This window comes from Opisthorchis viverrini (genome assembly GCF_000715545.1).
Source record: "Opisthorchis viverrini unplaced genomic scaffold opera_v5_181, whole genome shotgun sequence".
Classification (NCBI taxonomy): Eukaryota; Metazoa; Platyhelminthes; class Trematoda; order Opisthorchiida; family Opisthorchiidae; genus Opisthorchis; species Opisthorchis viverrini.
This window is the reverse complement of record NW_008751840.1, coordinates 608,656-628,094: the sequence shown is the minus strand read 5'-3', so window position 1 is coordinate 628,094 and position 19,439 is coordinate 608,656. Positions and strand designations below refer to the sequence as shown.

The 19,439-nt window shown below is 43.1% G+C and overlaps 1 protein-coding gene across 1 annotated transcript; it reads right to left on the bottom strand.

Annotated features, from left to right (window-relative positions):
- Positions 1–15,343: 15,343 nt before the first annotated feature.
- On the bottom strand, positions 15,344–18,701 carry T265_07744 (hypothetical protein; the record flags this gene model as incomplete). Its single annotated transcript, XM_009173343.1, has 2 exons — positions 15,344–15,593; positions 18,661–18,701. 2 exons carry the CDS (start codon positions 18,699–18,701, stop codon positions 15,344–15,346), a joined length of 291 nt encoding a protein of 96 aa, XP_009171607.1.
- Positions 18,702–19,439: the final 738 nt, after the last annotated feature.

Genomic DNA, 19,439 nt, shown 5'->3' with positions numbered 1-19,439 from the left:
CTTCGAACAAGGAACAATTTTTAAACAACCGAGGGAAATGCACGTCAGAGATGCCGCGCGGATTTATTTAGAACAGAGATCGAAGAAGAATTTCGCATCAGATCTACAGGACTTTTGTGTTTTCGAGAGGATATACTTCAATTACCTTATGCCAGAAGACATCTTTTCGGAATTTAGCCCACAAAGTTCATTTTCTATTGACAAGCAAACAGGCGGTGTCCGTTATTGTTGTACGTGTCATCAAACCGTGCCGTTGGTACAGTGCATACAACATACGTTTATCTATCACCGCATTAGCGTTTTCAGCCCCTAAATTTGCTAGTGCCGCTAGCGAATTAACATGACGAGCAAGACCGCGGAATTTAGTGGTGACTGTACGCGGGTTCACGTGACTGTAGCGTGACTTCAACTCCACATACATTGGAACGCATCCTTATATCCGGACAGGAATTATTTAGGTTAGCTAAGATAAACTGCACTTTGTTCAGCAAGACGCACGTTTTAGCGAAACATGGCTAGTGTGCACGAAGCTCACATCTCCATTCATGAACGGCCCGTTGGGTCGGAGCGATGCCTAACTACTATTTCCGATGTTTTTTTCCACCAGTGAGCTACTATTCGCATCGTCGTGCAGTCCAATTCATTCACTTCGTTTTACTTCTGGAAATGAAAAACGGAGGCATCCAATGAGTGAAATATCTATTGTGCGCACGTTTGCTAGTGTGACCACAAACAGTCGCTCAATGGGGTTTTCTGAGGCTCGATTCCTAACTTTTCGAGGGAACTCGAACTTCGTTTGCGGATTCCTTCTAAAATATTCGAAGCGAAGCTCACTATGAGCCAAATGAGCGCGTATTCGGTTTTATGAAATTTGAAACAAGCTGGATGAACCTCACAGCTTCTTTGTAAAGCACCATTCTAGAGATACTGCGGTGAGTTCCTGCGGGATGATAACACTAAAACTCAAGTTTACGCACTTATAACCCCTCACAGAGAGACTGATTGTTCTCCTGACGAGAGTGAGTTCTCACTATATGTATGGGAGTCGCTATTACCTTCCGTCTCTGACCAAACGAAGGCCAGCATATCTGTCCGATGGATTCATCTATCGACGCTAAATATCCGCTTGACCGGTGTGAAAACCCATTCGGTAGAAGTTGGTGCGATGTGAGGAAAATGTTTAACATTCTTTTGCTATTCAAAACTAGTGGGAATTTATGCCTCCACTATTGTTACTTTTCGCTCTTTAGGTGAGCAGCCCTCCTGTTTTTAGAACTGGGTCAAAATTCTTTTTGTGTAATCTTATCCAGGGCGGTAGTAGGTTGCAGCTGGTGAGGTTATTCTAGACACGCCAAAAGGAGGGTTTCTTATCGGATAGATCAATATTCTGTGGGCTAACTATGCAGAACCACTATCAGATCCTGGCAAGTTGTTTTTTATATAAAATATTCACAAACCTTTAGTGGTTCAGACACTGTCGGTCGGCAGCGTCTCCCTCTGTTGCTAGCATGAGTGATGCGAACCCATCCAAGACGCACAAAAACCTTGGTCATGTGGATGCATCACAAATCAAGGTTCCAAACACATTTCGTGAAATTGGATTGGTTCCGCAGGTCAACTTGACCGAAAATGGTAACGGCTCTTGCTCACTGTGAGTGAGTTCCCATAGTTGTTTCATGTAGCTTGATCATACAAATCTCAAGCACTGCGAATCACCTTCAAAAATGTTCAGTTAGACACTGCTTTTGCATACCCATTTAATGTTGATAGGATGTTGAACCGAATTCTTGGTATACTATTCTGTGCGACTATATGTGCTGCATACGGACTGCCCACATGTTCCAGTTGGAACGATATTCAATATATCTTAGCGTTTTCTTTGATAGGACACTGACTGAAAGTTTGCGCGAACATTTTTGTAAGCCTTATAAGTAGCGTTGTGTCAAAGAAAATATTCTTAAACATGCTGCACAATGGTAAGTAGCGTGTATGGGGTACGCTTGTGGCGTTCTGTTTCATTTTCGCGCTGCGGTCTGATCAAAATCCTATACCACAAAACCACTTACGATCTGTCCGTCTGACAGTTAGTTCGCTCTGAGTTATCTGGTTAGGGCATTGATCCTTTGGTTTAACATAGAGTGGGTTGATTTCTAGATTTAGCGATGCGCAAAGCTATGAGAAACCTTTCTTTTTTTACTTTTCTCGTATTTTGACGTTCCTCGGAGATCCTAGACTGAATTTATCTAATTCTTGAGTTTTCATTCTCGTGTTTAAAAACCGGTGGAGCATGTCTTCTAAAGACTGTGACTGTGTTGTTTTATTTCATCCGTGTAGGCATCTCTCCAGTTTTTCCAACAAAATGTTTATGGTTCTTCTTGAATTTGATTTGTTGCGAAAAGTTGCTCCTGCCTCCTGAAAACAATTTCCCAATGTGGCGGTACTCATATTTGCCTTGGTGGTAGTAGTCTCGTTGTGAGTTTGGATGCTCTGTCTGATTGTCCTAGCCTGTTAGTGTTCTTCATAACGTTTGTTCCGGTGTGGCTTTGAGAGTGGCCATTGTCTGCCACTATTCGATGCAGATGGTTTCCTTCTATTCGTCTCAGTTCCGCTGCACTCTATTGGTCTCCGCTATAGTAAACATAGTTCGGATGTAACTTTCTCGGGTTCACTGAGTTGCTGATGCAGCAGTTGCATACATGGTCCGTGTGTTATTCGGGAAAATATACACAGAAGCACTACTCAACTGGAGCACCCTGAAACTACAGCACAAAGTCAATCTACCACATACAGATGATTCCATCCTGATTGGTGATAAGACCTTTGCAACCAATTTTTCAAGCCCAGAGAAAAGAACAGAAGCCGTCCACACCACCTGAGCTACCAACATCCCCTTGAATAGTGAATAAAAAAATAAATGTTATGCAATTTTTCATTAATAGTTGCTTCCCTGTGTGATAATGTTCTCACTTTTGTGGTAATCGAGACCGCTCGCATTTCTTTGATCAGACTGTCCTGCTTTCCTTTATCCATATGTCATTTCAAAGTCACGTGCTATTGATTGTACCGACACGTGACAATCTGGCAGAAATTACGTTTCCTAATTCCACTGCCTGCATTGCACAGCCTCGTACCTATCCGTGATAGTCACGTGTGTCAAACGCGTACATGTGACTCACATGTGACCATTCCGTCGTGCGGTCGCGCAATCTCCATTAGAATACTGGTCAGGGTCGTAAAAATGGACTACAGATCCTGGCTAGCAACAGTACTCTCAATGTTTGGTCCAGCAAGGTCAGGTTAAGCCACCTTCGGCGGATTGTCACATCTTTGCAGTCCGCACTATGACCTAGCAATATAACATAGAGTTTTAGACTGAGTAGGTGGAGAGTGGTAGTCTCCTACACTGTACTGTGAACAAACCTTCCACAGTTCCTGTACCGAAACATTCACACCATCCAGTTGGCATGAAGAAGAAGGAGAAAAAGCCCACCGTGATAATAAGTGTTTAATCTTCTAGAGTATACTTGACGTGATGTGAAGTACCGGTATAAGTGAATGAATTATTGAGAAAACCGGGTTGGAACTTCGACAGAGTTCGTCTCAAACATTAGATTAGACACTCGCTGTTTTGAATAGAATTCTCGTAAATTCAGGAAGACTGAACGTTTTAAAACAAAATGCGCTTTCTTTTAACGCACACATGGAACTCAATGCAAAGCACTTTACAAATGATGAGTAAATCAAAGTTTGGTAGAAGATTTGCGGCTTTCGAAATTTTCAGAACATAGACGACAGTTATCAAAGAGATTTTCGTGTTCCAATCTGCCATTCTCGTCAACAGGTGAATTTGATCGGATTTCGTCTATGCAATGCTCTTGCAAGTACTCAAAATGAGAAGACCGGATATCATACATGAGTATCCGCCCAATACTAGGAACAAAGACGAATGCATCTATGTTCGGTAAATCTCCACTGCGCTGCCCTTTATTCCACCTCATAAGTTCCATGCATTCTGCTGGTGACCCTCTCCACATAATTTGTACTAGTGGATCAACAGCCCACCGCATAAGCCATAAACGGCTTTCTGTCTACCACCTGTTGTCATACTTCGGAAAAGATCAGCAGCACACCATTTATTCCATCCAAAATACCCTAAGTGATTTCTTCGAAGGGTACTTCAAACGCGCTAAATACTATGGAAGCAATCATCCTACTGTGGTCGTCCCCTCATTCTACTGGTTAGGTCGATCTCCACGAATCCGGGTTAGGCTGAAGTACCCAAACATACTCTGTCATCACAATAAACAATGGGGATTTTGTGACGTACCAAGCTGAAAAGTGAAGATTTTGTGACGTACCAAGCTGAAAAGTGGAGATTTTGTGACCCATTCGTTTCATTTGGATTCCGTTGACATCAGTCACACACATACCAGTTTTGAAAAAAATATTCGCATTCCTAGTGTTTGCCCTCCACCAGAGTTTAACATGTTTCGCACACCGTCAGACAAGTCTCATCCGTCTATGACACGAAGTCATCAACTCAACTACTGTTTGCTATATAGTTGTCCTTGTTTAACACTTGAATGGTGTAGGAAGAAATATCCGTTCGAGTCTGTTGGAGCTGTATTTTCAAATGCGTCCTAGCTTTCAGGTATAACGATTTACTGAGACAAAGTCAATCCTATTCAAAGCTCAGCACATGATCTGCATAATAGACGGCCTAAGTGTTTGTCTCGAAGGCAAATTATGAAGAATTGCCAATAAACGTACTCAACAGTAAAACGCTAAATAATCCTCAAGAATATTGTTGTCACGGAAGAATATCACAATGGGCGGTTCCATGCGGTTCACTACCGGAATCTGTAAAAAAAAGAATATGAAGGTGGTATTGTGAGCGAAAGTCGTGAAAAATGCAGAGCATTTTTGAAAACTAATTGGCGTGGTTTTAAAAGTCCCTACTAATTGATATGTATCCCACCATAATCTTGCTGCCGAAGCATGTTGTGTTTATAGAGTTAAGATTGGAGATACCTTAAAGGCCATCTATATGCACCAAACTGGTCTCTTAGTAACGCAGTTTTCGCGCACAACGACATAGCAGTTATGAACAGGATGAACCAACAAAATAGAAACTGGGTGGTTTAGATGTTTGAAGCCACAGATGATACATCTGTCTTATCCTCTTACGGGTCGTTGCTAGTTATTGAGCATCCCTTCAGAAAATGAAATGCAAGCCTGCCGAAACTGTTCAACTGGTTATTTCACCGAGTCCATTGGAGATGTTCAACGGAAGCAGTACTTCTGGAGCAAAGTATAAAGTAATGATATCGGACTCCATTTTTAGTGTTCTTTGCCTGTTTCAGAATTACTGACTGCTGATTGACGTGTCTTGACCGATGTTCAACGATGAGTAATCATGGACAGTTGCACGGTGCGCGAACAGCTTGCTGCTGCGGTGTTGTCAGTGCCATAGGGTCAGTACGAAGTAGAGGTACCGGTGTTTGGCGATCAGCGTACTAGCTTTAAGCATGTTGCTTGAGCTTTCTTCGTGCATTTCACCTAATCAACTGCCATTGCGACACTACCGACAATCTTTCGTCCAATACAGCCCATAGTTGTGGGCGTGCTGTAGATAATATACTGCACTCACGGGCAATAAGTATGAAGATTCTGGCTTACAAAAGGCACAACCAAAGCATACAACGAACACAACTTGAAATTTTACAAGGTGCGATAATAGTAACCTCTCCGTAGGATCAATGGTATGATGAACATTTCACTTGGGGATGTAGACGGTTTGCAACGAGCCAGTCGAACACACAAAGGCATAGGATGATTTTTGCGTATGGAATATCATATTATGCGTGGCTGGATCGACTCAGAGGCTAAAGAGCATTTTGATGAGGATAAGTGAACAAACTCCTCTTGTAAAGTCGAAAAAATCAATTTTACCACCCGATTGTTGCACAGAATTTTGGTGTTGCCACACACCAACTGTTAAACGTCTTTCGCTGAGACTGTTACCTACAAATAACCTACTTTAAAACTAGAGCTTCTAAGTTCAGCGTGCGCTGCTTCCGAGGCGAACATTTCGAGTTGGTGCTGGGTTAGAAAGCGTGCAACTAAAATAAGCACTTCGTTGGACGCATACAAACTGTCCACCGATGACAACATTTTATGTATTGTTTCGCAGTGCACTGTTAATGGTGCCTTGCCCGTGCTGGTAGATGGATAAGCGACTTTCATCGGACCACGATTTGCAAGTCGGATTTGAGGAAAGCTGGGCTGTCTCTGCGAGCCGTCTCATAGTTCAAGTTCACACTTTTGGCAAAACAATTAGACCCATGTTCGGTGCCTCAAAGCGACTTTGACACTTTTAGCTGGACGGAGATGAAGGGCTCTTGAAACTGGTCTGTTCGTCAACAGTTTGTTCAGCTTGGCTGAATGCGCTTTATGCCATTTCTTGGTGTGATTCGTCACTGGCCCACTTCGTTACCACGCCTCAGCGAGTTAGCTGCTCTGGGCGCATCTTCGATCTCGGAGGTCCACCGGAGCGGGGATCGGAAAACGCCAACCTAAATATCACTCCAGTTCAAAACTACTCACACTGTAGGGCTGCTCTGTTCACGTCGGCACAACAACTGTTCATCCAACCGAGGCGCGGATGAGAGCATTACAGGGGACTTTTTCACGTCATGCTGGCTGGGAGCAAACTCTTGAGCACGGGCTTGATTTATGGGTTGGTGCAGTGCACAACTGGAAAACTCATTCGCCAGTCGGTGCGTCTGTAGTGAAGACGTGTAAATCACCAGGGGATTACCGCGGAAAACTACCCTTCTTCCTCATGCGTACGGCTGAAATAGGTTACCGATAGTTCAGATACCGGTGTTTTACGCCATAGGAGAAACGTTGGACAGTTTGAGCCCACGTACCATAGACTGAGGTGTCTATGTAGTTGGTGATATATATATATATATATATATATATAGTGCTGAAGTGTGGCTTAGCGCAGATCGCATTTAGCAGTATCCAGTTTTGGGCGGAATTCCGCAGGCGTTGTTTGATGTGACAGATAAATCCCGAAACAAATATCAGCTCAACATACTAGTAAGCATAAAGGACGATTTTGAGGTCGGAGTTCTTTTTGACTGTTCAAATTTGGAAGTGACAAATACTCCACTTTTTAACAGCTGAAGAGGCACCAAACTGATGATCAGCAAATCAATCACAGTTGGGCCATAGCACTCAAAGAAAGTAATCAAATTCGACAAAAGCTAGCGAATTTTGAGGACCCAAAACGCTGATAACAGTCTATGAGACCCGTCCTCTTGAAAAATATTTAATATGAAATTATTTTAGCTGAGAGGCTATCCATCATTAAAGCGAGGACGGCAACCTCTCAGGCAGTCAGACTTTGGCAACAAACAGAACTGTACAGAACTGGACAACGTACCAGAGACGACGGATAACGCGAAAAAGGCATCGAAAAGACTGCTGCCGGTCATTTCATCCACTGACATTACGTCAGGTGTGCAAAGCATGATCTAACAAGATAAGTTGTGGATTTGTTTGACGTCACGAACGACTGATGGACCCCACATAGACCCGTGTTAGGCACGTGACCCAAATTGTGGTTGTCAGGTTATCAAGACAGTCTGTAAACCACAGAGATTTGTCCTATAATGAACAGTAGCAAACCAATATGGTTCAAAATAAGATTGAGTGATCAACATTGTACATCCGTGGGTAATTCAATTGTAAGTATTCCAAGAGCTTGTTGTTAGTATGGGTAGATTTAGCTTTTTTCGGCATAGATTGGTTTCACCTACCGGAAGAAGTCTTCAGTAAAAGTATTCCAAGAGGTTATTCCAGGCCGGTAGTACCTGTCTGGTTAATATCCATATGTAGTTTTTTTCATGATTTCTTCTCAAATGGAAGATTTAAAGAGCTGAACATTGCACAGTAGTTTGCAATCGACACGTGTTTTCTCTTTCTTTTCTTGAACAGCGTTGGTAAAAATACGAGCCCAGTGCTATCGAGACTCCTTTTACGCTTTCATAATCACACCAGTCACCGGACTCTAACTTCGGGCTTAGAAAGCCAAGGGGAAGCCAAAAGGAAGATCGTTACGCATAAAGCTTACTTATACTGTTAACCTCGGCTCAACACAATGGATATTTGATACACAAAGTAGTCGAAGTCTAGCATTTCGGTTTTACAACAATCTGAACCAGTCGTGTAGACATGAAATGTGTGTTGCGTCCGCCCGTCAGATAATCTGTCAGTTGTTTTGCTGGAGATTTTCGTGACACCAGCCATTACCTATTGTCGTTCATTCGTAATATGCACTTGTCTGAAAGTCTTTTAGGACTTACCGCGTACAGAGCACCACATGTTCATACTCGACTGAGTTATGTAACAGACTTCAATTAGAAGCGGAATCTTCTTGTTGGGGTATAGTCGCCAGACATTGTGAACTGTACAGAAACTCTGGTGCCTAGAACCCAGTCGTTTCTTAGAATTGTTTACTTCTCGGGGAAGGGGCTTTGGGGGACAAAAGTTGAACTTTCCGTGATACAGGGGGAATAAGTTCAAATTTGAACAGGGTTTTTCGTTTAGCGATACGTCTTTCGGCTGGAACACTGCACATTGCAAATCCATATCGTGTCCAATTCAAGGTAAATAAGTATCCAGCACCTTGGAGCTTGGTTTTGACAGTGGCTGCTCTCGCTGTTACATTCATGGACCTTTCGGTGTTAGTGCAGTGAATCGTTCGATATCATGTCTATTATGAGATAGGCCGTTCAGTTCTGCCGATCCACGTACTTAGATGGTCAGGCCATTTATTCCTTAAAATTTGGGCTAATCAAATAGCCTCAAGCCAACGATTACTGTATTGAGACCAGGCTTTTAAATCAGAGGCCTTAATCGAGGACTTTTCTGCCTATTTATGGGTGCCTGACAGTATTTCCACGAACGTACAACCATGACATTTACAGATAAAAAACATTCACCCACTCTGTCGGTTAATTCAAATCACGCCTTTATTCGGCGCATGCTTTCAGTAGAAAACCTTTGTAAGCCACAAGTTATGGAAAAATACAAAATCCCACTATGTAGCAATATCAACGGCCTCCTCGGAGAGCAGTGACCATAACTGGGATGAGATAACTACGGCTATGTATAGTGCCAGTAGCCCTGCCAGTAATGTGTCCGAGCCTGTATGCGGAAGCCACCGAATCTCAGGATGGTAAATATAACTCCCTGATCGAGACTGTTTATTCCACCAGATATATAATCGATTGTAATAGCCCAAAAGTAGCCTATATGAACAGAAAGACTCCAGTGACCCAGACAGTTCGACTGGAACAGGCCAGCACGATCGGGACTGTTTGGGAACTGTTCCAGACAATCTATAAAGCAGTACCTAAAACGCCTTCTGTAAGTTAGTTAGTCAAATACAATATTATAAACACACTTTATAACAAGGAACAGTGTATAGATCACTGGGAGGAGTATTTTCAACAACAGTTTAGTTAGTCCTCTGCCATTGTGCCTATGTCCTCCAATCGACCCGCTTATTTTGAGCCGTGGTGTGTTCGTTTAGATCTCTCCGCGTGAGAAGTACCCAATGTACCTTCTGCCTTGANGGCTGCTGAACCAGATGAACTTCTCTCAGCATTGCTCAAAGATGTGAGAAAAAACACTGTGTTCCGCTTTGACCAGACTGTTCGAACGTATTTGGGAACAAAAATGTGTTTCAGAGAAGTGCGGCTAATCGATCGAAAATAGCTTCTGAAGGGATTATCGCAACTATGGGGATATTCACGCCTATGGTGGTACAGCTACCGGCTTTCCTCATATTTCGATGCCTATCTTCCGAAAGTGTGACGCAAGCCCGAGAGTGACAAGAGGATTCTGACCTGGAGGGAAGGTTCATTGATCACATCTTCACGTTACTTCCGGCGCTTGAACAGTACCACGTATGATGCCGACCAACAGTCGCAGTTTCCCGCAGTTTTAAGGGAACCTTTGACTCCATAAACATATTGGCTCTTCTAAACATTCTTGGCCAGAGGAGGATGCCCTTAAACTTCGTAAGCACTCTTAATCCCCTCCGACTTGGTTATAATGTACAATGAACGGCCCGGAGGCGTCCCGGCAACTAGTTAAGTTCGTCAGGGTTGTCCTCTCTCTTTTTTTCCCATCAACTTTATCATGGAGGGCACATTCCAGTGGACCATAAACTTCCGAGAGATTAATAGATTTGGATTACGCGAAGGACATAGTTTTGTTGTTTGATCGGCAATTGTTCAGTCAAAATAATTTAATCAGGAGGTTGGGAATGGGACCTTGTTTCAGCACCATTTTTGCACCTTCAAAGGGTAAAGTTATTATTCAAGATTCCCACTCCCCTTGTGTCTCCCTGAAACATTAGAATAAATTGCTTGATTTCGGTGATCAGTTCGCATATCTTTACATGTTCCCAGGCCGTGATTTTACCATTGGGCATGTAGTCAATGCGCAGACAACGAAGGCGCTGACAGCGTCCGTCAGATTACGTCAGTGGTGCTTTCAGAACCTAATTTCTTTGAAACTAGGGGGCTGTTTGTACAAGGCAACTGTACGATAGGTCTAACTTTATGGCCGTGAGATTTGGTCCCTTCAATCCAGCTGTCTGGTCGTTGGCGCTCCATAGCAGTGGGTATGTAACAAAGTTGTGCGTAAGCGGGTTTTGGTAACGAATCCGATTGGTTGAAGCAGCAGCCTTCACCAATCCAGGCTACACCATCGGTAAGTCATTGCAAACGGCAGCGTAGCGATATCAGTGGTTGTGCTTTAAATAGTAGTTAGCATATGTCAATATTTCTTATGTGAGCCAAATATGACCAGTAATTATTGTGTCTGGTAAGTGCAAGCAATCGGTCTAAGCATAAGTCGGGCCTAACAGTGTTCTTTAAAAATGTTTGTAGACTGGTTAAGGTATTATCTTACAGGGGACTGTTCATCACCTGTCTAGCCTTAATCTATCAGAAATACTTTTTCAGAAAATCAAATCTCAGGTCCACGATTAGATTACGAATCTCATTTCAGTAAAGTGGTTGTTACCGTTTATCAACTTCCTTGTTAAAAAATCATAACAACACTACTGACACATGGTTTAATGAGTTCTCAAATTGTCACTGGAAGTTACCATGTTCCGACCAGTTGTGTACGGAGTGAAACCGATCAGCAGGATGGAAATAACCGTTTTTAAGTTGCCAGACAACAGCAGAGTTTCGCCAGATTTGGACATGATCTATTTGGCTTGGATATAGCTGTGTCGCTGTCTAAATCTTAGGGACCATTGTTAACTGTTAACTCAGTTAGCGGAAACTAACTGCCCTAGGTGGGTCTCACTCCTGATGTTCTCTCACTCTCGCCCCCCTCGCCGTTAATATTTTTTCCTATTCACGGTACAAAACCTCAGACAGGTGTAAAGTTAGTCTGGCATTACCCTCCTTTTAAGAGTCGTTTCGTCGAATTTTCTTGTTGTCAGCTACAACACTGACGTTCGGTTTATCAAAAGATACCGCTGATTTTACTCCTCGCCTTTAGAATTTAGATCATCCACACTTTAAAAATCTACTTGATGAAATTTTGTCTTCCCAGTTAAACTAATGAATGATTCATCAGTGTAAAATTGTAGCAAAGATGTTTTCTTTATACGTGCACAGCCAATCAATAGCGTTTCACCAACTAGAAGACCAGTAGGATGACAAATGGACATAGTTATGTGGTCAACCCTGCACTGGATTAAGGAGCGAACCATTTTCATTTCCTATATGGGCCAACCTACGTCCGTAGTGCCATGGTACCGTTGCGTGTTCTTGGTGGAAATGACAGGAAACTGAATAACCCCAAATGTGTCGCGTTGAACTGGATACGCGAAGCAAACGCTATTGCAGTTTCTCACGCAGAACTAACGTAACAGGTAGCCATAAACGGTGCAAAACTCCTCAGGAAAGGCTTGCCGGTCGTGACTTGCATCAAGTTCCCGATTGTATCCTTTAAGTTAAATGGAAACACTCACAACTCCACGGAGAACTTAGGTATCTCACGGCCTGTGACCAGACGACCATATTTACTAGTAGTTCAGTATTGTTCCTGTAACACCAAGGGTTTGTCCACAGAAACGATAGTGCTCGCTATGAAAACGGGACAAGTGCACAAGGTAAACTTAAGGGTCTGGATTACTAGCTTATTTCCAGGTCTCGTGAAATGCTACTGTTAAAATGAACTGATGCAAGGCAACGGACTTCACACAAGCAGTTTAAGCCCTGGTGTGATTCGAGCATACACGCTTCATTTTGTGGTACGCCTGCTTGAAAAATGAAGTGCGTAACTTCCGCTGAATCTGATACTTCCTTCGGTCCAGTCGGGTACCGAAGTGAAAAAGGCTGATGTACACAGAATCCGAATTCAATACATTTTAATGTGAGGATGCTACCTGTTATTGGGACAACAGCTTTGATGGTTGTAGCCGGATTTTCATTGACATCAATGTTAGATCAATTGCGCGACTTTGCTTCTGTGGTCACTTGGATCAAGACTGTTACCCCACACAGTTACACAAATCAGAGAAAACTATTGAAAGGTTGTGGGGTTGTGGACGTTTGAAAGTCAATACTGCGGTAGAGGAATTTGGTGAGGCAATCAAACTGCAAGAGGACCAATCGGTCCTGTGTCATATCGCGCGGTTCCTAATGTGAACCAAAGCCACCTCAGGATATAAGGAACCAGTCAGTGAGCAATAACTCAGTCATTCATATCTAACAGTACAGTTCTTTGGTGATCCTAGCTAGAAACGGGCATACTGTAAGTATCCCAGATTTTTCATAAGTGGAAACTGATTTGAAAAAACGGTGCTTGCACCGCCAAAAATCTTCACGTCTCTCCGAAAAAAATTCCGCGAACTCAATGGGTATTATCAACACCAGGTTCGGAGGCGTTAATCTATATCTTGCCTACCTTGACGCAGTTATTTCATATTTGAATTGGACCTCATCTCGGTGAGCACTTTCACATACTCCTGTGAAATAAACGAAGCTTAACGGTTTGTAGCTGGAGTTTTGTTTCACTAATGTTTGAAATCTATTCCTTGTTAAAGATTCTGGTTTCCGATTTCATCATTACTCTCTTAACATGAAACTTTATTATCTTAAGTCACCGTTGTTATAGCAAGTCGGGTTCCTTCCTTTTTAGTGAAGATGCTGTGAATTTAATTCTCTTGCATCCAGAGACAACATCTGAGGAGCTTTTGACAGTATGGGAAATCAAGCAATTGCGGAAGGCATCAGTCACTAAATATCTAGTTTGCTTGCTTCCAAGCGCAAAACAGCAAGCGTCTCCACAGAATACGACCCTGGTGCTCAGTTGTCGTATCCTTCAGTGGGCGTCTGCACGTCTTACACGCACATTCTTGCATTCTTTACCCCTGATGTAACTTATCGTTGGAATTAGTACGTGTGCTGTGTACTGTCCGAAACTAGGGAGTCGTATTTGAGCAGTTCTCTGATCAAAGAAGGAGAATGAACGAGAAAGGTCTGTGAATTGTGGGGCTTTCATTGTGAATGAGCACCTGGCGAATGAATCAGACTGATGGCTGAGCTGGTCTTCACGCAAGAACAGGTTAGACGCCGGCTTGATTCTTTGGGGCTGGGTGAAGTCATCTCGAGTGTGGCCGTTTCATGAATGAATAAATTGTTTGCCAAGTTTTTTCCGTGATTGTGGGGCAGCGACGCTGATGTGCACATGCGTCCTACGCCATCAACCCTGATTAGAGGTTTGCCAAGCTCAACCCTGTGTAGAAACCGGTGAGGACACATAAAAGATATGTCAGACTGTACTGCGTGCAATGTATTAAGCATTTTTTCTTATTTTGACGCCTTCATTCACAGTCCAATTTTTTTCGTTTTAGAAATTAGTAAGCCCGAAGTTTGTGGCGAATGCACCGCATGCTTCCTTCCCCCAGATCAACGCACCTGGCCGTCTCAATCGAAGTTCTGTTCTTTCAACTGATATGAACGTATATAGAGACGAAACCATGGGATCATCCATATTTTTCATGATGTCATAGTTCCTAGTCACATGAATGGAACACCAATTGGTCAACTTTTGATAGGAACGACGCGAAAGCATTCTGGAATTTGAAGCTTTCTCNAGTTCCTAGTCACATGAATGGAACACCAATTGGTCAACTTTTGATAGGAACGACGCGAAAGCATTCTGGAATTTGAAACGAAGCTTTCTCGGTATATTATGTGACTGCCGTTTTACTGCTTTGTCCTCCATTTTGCATTTGTCTAGACTTGGTGATGGGAGGAGATTTGGTCGTTTTCTATAGAGATATCGTCCCATCAGTGAAGCCAGTCTATGCTAAAAAGCAGAGAAGCACTGTATATCAGTATCGTCTTTGTTTGGAATAATCAACATATCACAAAACTCAGGGAGTTTCAAACTTCCTGCCAGTGTCTGATCACTTAACTGTATTGCCACGATCGGCTGATCAGCTGTGTAATTAGCTCTCACCTAGACAGGGCATAGCGCCACCCATCGTTCTGTCACGTCACATGATCACTTCACGCAAGTGCCACACTCACAATAGTGGTTAGATATGACCATGAAAAATTATGGAAACTATGCCACCCATCCGGCAAATTTCACATGGATATGCTGCAGTCATTCCCTCTCAGGTTTGCGCCCTTCAGAGCACTTTTACTGGATGTCCGGACCACACATAGCGCTGCTAAGTCTTATTGAATAGGGACAGTTCAGGTCCCCCCAACGTTAGAACTGATCAGAGCGCGCGCTCAAGCCTACCTACGTTGTTTTTTGGGGCGGTGGGGGGGGGGGAGGTGGGGTAAAAAAGTATCTAACGATGTTAACGGGACTAGCGAAATTTCACTTTGCAACCTGCTGCTTTTCACGGATGAGCTTGAATTGAATGGTGGAGTGAGGCGGCACTTTCGGAAAGAGCATAGTAATCTGATTTAGGTGGACCTGAAGCTTGGTTTGAAGCTTCTTTGGTATGAATAAATGGTTTACCAGGATTACAACGGGTTTTCAGTGAAGTTGTCACGCACACCAGACGGATAATTTACGACATCAACTCTTACACCGATCTCCCACCGGTATACTTGAGAATACTCTGCGGAAACAGCTATGCACCGTTTAGATGTTGCGTCCTTGACTTGTCAGGAGGACCAGACTCCTGAAAATAATCGCAGAATGCCCGGAACCTACTGAGACCCTCAAACTTCACCAAAATCTCAGTAGAGAAGCCGACAAGCATTCGGGCCAGTCACTCAATCAGTCCATTCAGCAATGTTCGACGAGTGTTAGGCTCTCCACAGAAGCACGATCGACGATGATGAGTGTTCGGGCATCCCATAGAAACACGGTCGATGACGATGAGTGTTCTCCAAGCACCAATCAGACACCCTGGATCAATGTCAAAAGTGCCCTTTAAATAGCTCGAGGTTCCTTGTAACCCTTGCACTCGCTTGTTCGTAATAATGCTGTTGCGTTCATTGTTGGCGGACACCAAGGCACTGAAACGGGGACAGCAGTTACATACAGCAGTACTGCTTGCTAGTTCTATCTACATTAAAAATGACAGTATTTGACAAGAGTGCATCTTGCCAGATTTACACGACACAAGAATACACATGCACTCTGCTGGTATCCAACCACCAAGAAAGCTAACTGGAAGTTTGTACATTTTCCAAACGGACTCTACTTGACTATCAAGTAAAATAAAATTCTTTAACTATCGGAGGTCGTAGCAACGTACATTTACCATAAGTTCGTACCTTTCCAGCCTGCGCAGTGAAATATATTTGTAAGGAACCGGATTACAGTGGACACCTCAAGTATGGACATTCCAATAGCGGACACTTCTCATTTGGGGATGATTTTTGAATTGCCTCTGGGTTTCACTGTGTTTTCCCCGGTCGTCACAGAATCTAGCTGAACAAAATCCACTCATCAATCAGGCTAAGGCTTCTCTCAAAAGGCACTGCTTTGTTTATTAGTGATCCATGACTTCCCGCATTTAGTATTTCCGGACCATAGGTTGTATGTGACTATGCTTGGGTCACTACAACACTGATGCAATTTTGTGTTTTAACAAAAGGAGCTGAAGGAAGCTGTCTCATTCACGCGGATCACAGGCCGATGGTTTCAGTGTGGAAAGTTCCACCATCCCGCGTTAAAATATCTGATTTGAAGCTATCGAATCCTGCGGTCTTTCTCGCTCGATACATTTGGTCAAAACGTCCTGGTTTAATGCTTCATGAATAGCGTTTTTACTTCTCCAACTCCATGTTAGTCCTTAGCAAAAACAGCTCTCTACACCTCTTTACACTACCTCTAAAGTAAAGGGCCGATTCAGTCGTGTAGAAGAGGAGGCTCATATTTGAGGGAAGGACTAATTTATGAATTGCGTTAATGCATACGTCTGTGCGGTCATGTTAGGGTCTTCATTGTCCCTGAGACGGTCTAATATATTCATTTCTGACTGGTAGTGTTTTTAGTTGCCACGGTGCTGACCTTGGGCCTTTCTGACCATATGACGTAATGGTCAGATGTGAGGAAACTATGGTATGTTTGTTCCCGTGCTGACCGACTACGCATGTCATATCAGGACGAAGTTAAGACTTAGTAAGCACGATTTCTGGGGGTTGATTTTCGGTTCTCTCGGTTAAAGTGTTTTCACTGCAAGCGAATCCATATACTTGTTTAGTGATCTCAAAAAATAATTGATTACTTTCTGCACGCTGCATAAGTTTTTATTTTTAGATTCTCTTGTAGGCTCTCTCTGAATTTAGCCTCAACAACGTGGATGAAATCACTTTCACGGCGACGCACGATATACTTATAAGGGAGGCTGAGTAGGATAGGTGGATGGGAAGTCTTCATTTATGTGTTCGGTCCGGTCAAATATGCGGATGTTACATTCCCTATTTGCGAATAACAATTATCAAACAATGTGGTCAGCTTTGTATTCTGCGAGAAAAAATCGAATTCATTTCTCTGGATTCTTCAACAGGATGTAAGACAGTCGAACATAACACGGAAGACCAGATACTTTGGGTCTGTGGTTTTCTGTAAAACCGTACTTTATTCGAAAGTTCGTTTTCCACGATTTTCTCTACCAAATTTCAATTTCTGCGGAACTGTGCAAAATTCCATACCTTTACCGAGACTTATTCTACAACGACCACAGTACTCACATCCGAAGCCGGCTCTGCAGATTCGGAATACGATATCTGAGTTTGTATTCCTGGGGTTGACAGGCCAGATCTGTCCTCTGAACTTTTGTCTCAAGTTTTTCGCCCCGACGAACCTGCTTACTATTTGAGACGTCAAGTGAACGTTTTTTTTAGGTTTTTTAGGGTTGTTCATCAGGATGCCAGTAACTGGATGAAGTCACTCGGTGCGCAGTACATTCCGAAGTATATCATAACTGTCGCATGGAAAAAAGAAACGATTGTCATCCTAAATCACGCTCGGGAAGGAAGTTCGAGTATCTCTCCTGAGGTCAGTCTACTCGTCAGTCTACCCTTATATCCTACGTTGCTGACCACTATATATATATATATATATATATATATATATAGTGGTCAGCAACGTAGGATATAAGGGTAGACTGACGAGTAGACTGACCTCAGGAGAGATACTCGAACTTCCTTCCCGAGCGTGATTTAGGATGACAATCGTTTCTTTTTTCCATGCGACAGTTATGATATACTTCGGAATGTACTGCGCACCGAGTGACTTCATCCAGTTACTGGCATCCTGATGAACAACCCTAAAAAACCTAAAAAAAANNNATATATATATACTTATAATACAGAGACTAGTAAGTGGTTCCCACAGGACCACACCAGAAACACTGTAAATTCAGACACATTTCTGCAAGAAATTGCGACTGAGTGAAGATATTGCCAGCATGTGCCTTAAGGTATTCTTCCAGTTTCCTCTGAAATCGCATCAGCAAATGGTATCTCAACATGGCAGACGTTCCACCGAATTACCGAAACCACTTATTCTCTCCGGAAGACCTGGCTGTCAGAATGTCCTGCGCAGAGATAAGGTCACAAATCACAAAAACGGGTATAATTTCGAGTACTGTATTCAGATGGATTTCGGTGCCGCTGATTGATGGAAAGGAAAAAGCGTGAGTGTACAGTGAAACCGAAGACCAAAACCTCTGCCTAATTTGATGGTGATGTTAAAATGTGCTGAGCTGAGGCGACCACTGAAATTTGCCGACTTTTGCTGTTGCTTTAGACTGGCCTCGCACCCTGAAAGTATGGTAGACTGACAAAAGGGTGAGGCAGCGTTTGTGCGGTATGTCCAACTGAAGAATATCAGTTGAATCAGTTGATCCAGGTGATTCAGTTGATCCAGTTGAATCTCATTTCGTTATCCCGTTAACACCAACCTGATTTTCAAATGAGCTTCTAATTTCACAAAACCCCAGCTTATCGTTACCTTGGAGCGATACAAAAGGACATCTGTTTACGCGGTGGCATTTTCTCCCATGGGTGGCATTGATGTCATGTACATACGAACGCATACAAACGCCAGACTGCCTGAACAATGCTGACTCACCTCCACCGATTCAGGTCAAGGTCATAAGCGCCATCTGCCATTCCGCCTGTCCATTCAAGCGCTCTAGGCTGCGTATCAAGCCAACCCGGTGAAAATATGCCGTACAATCATCACCTTTTTCTCGCTTTCGCTTTGTCGTGAGCCTTACTTTGTCGCACAGGTATTTTCAAGTCAAGACAAGCAACAACTCAGTAGGTTTGTGAAGTTTGAATCAGCTCGCATTGTTTACTGCCTGCAATCGGTGGTTGATCTCCTGTAGTTCAGACAGAAAATTTGACTCTCGTTTAGAAACTGAAACAATAGAGCAAGCGTTTGTTTGAACACGAAATAAATCATCATATTACGCAGACTAATGTGAACAGTCATCCTGGGGCTGGTTTCGTCTTGCTGGTGCATGTGGTTGAGCTGTTGTCATCAGTCGTTATGTGCTCTGAGAGGACTTACCTTTCCCCTCGAATGAAAAATGAGTGGTCACACACCATTGTTTACTGTGGCACGTTGTAATGGTAGAGTCCGTTTTCAAAGATCTACTTTTTAGTTCCGAGGTCAGAAAGGTGTATACAACAGATTTTGAGGAACAAGAACTTCGGGAACATGAAGTTGTGATGCAAGCGGTCTAACCAATATTTTCAAGTTTCGCAGCCATACACTAGCTCCGAATGAGCTGAACGATTTGTTCGTAAAAAACTGTCCTCTTGAACGATACCACTAAAATTGCCCCGAGACCAATTTGGTGTGTTCGGGAGTGACCACCTGGGAGTGGTTCTTTCTAGGGTCGG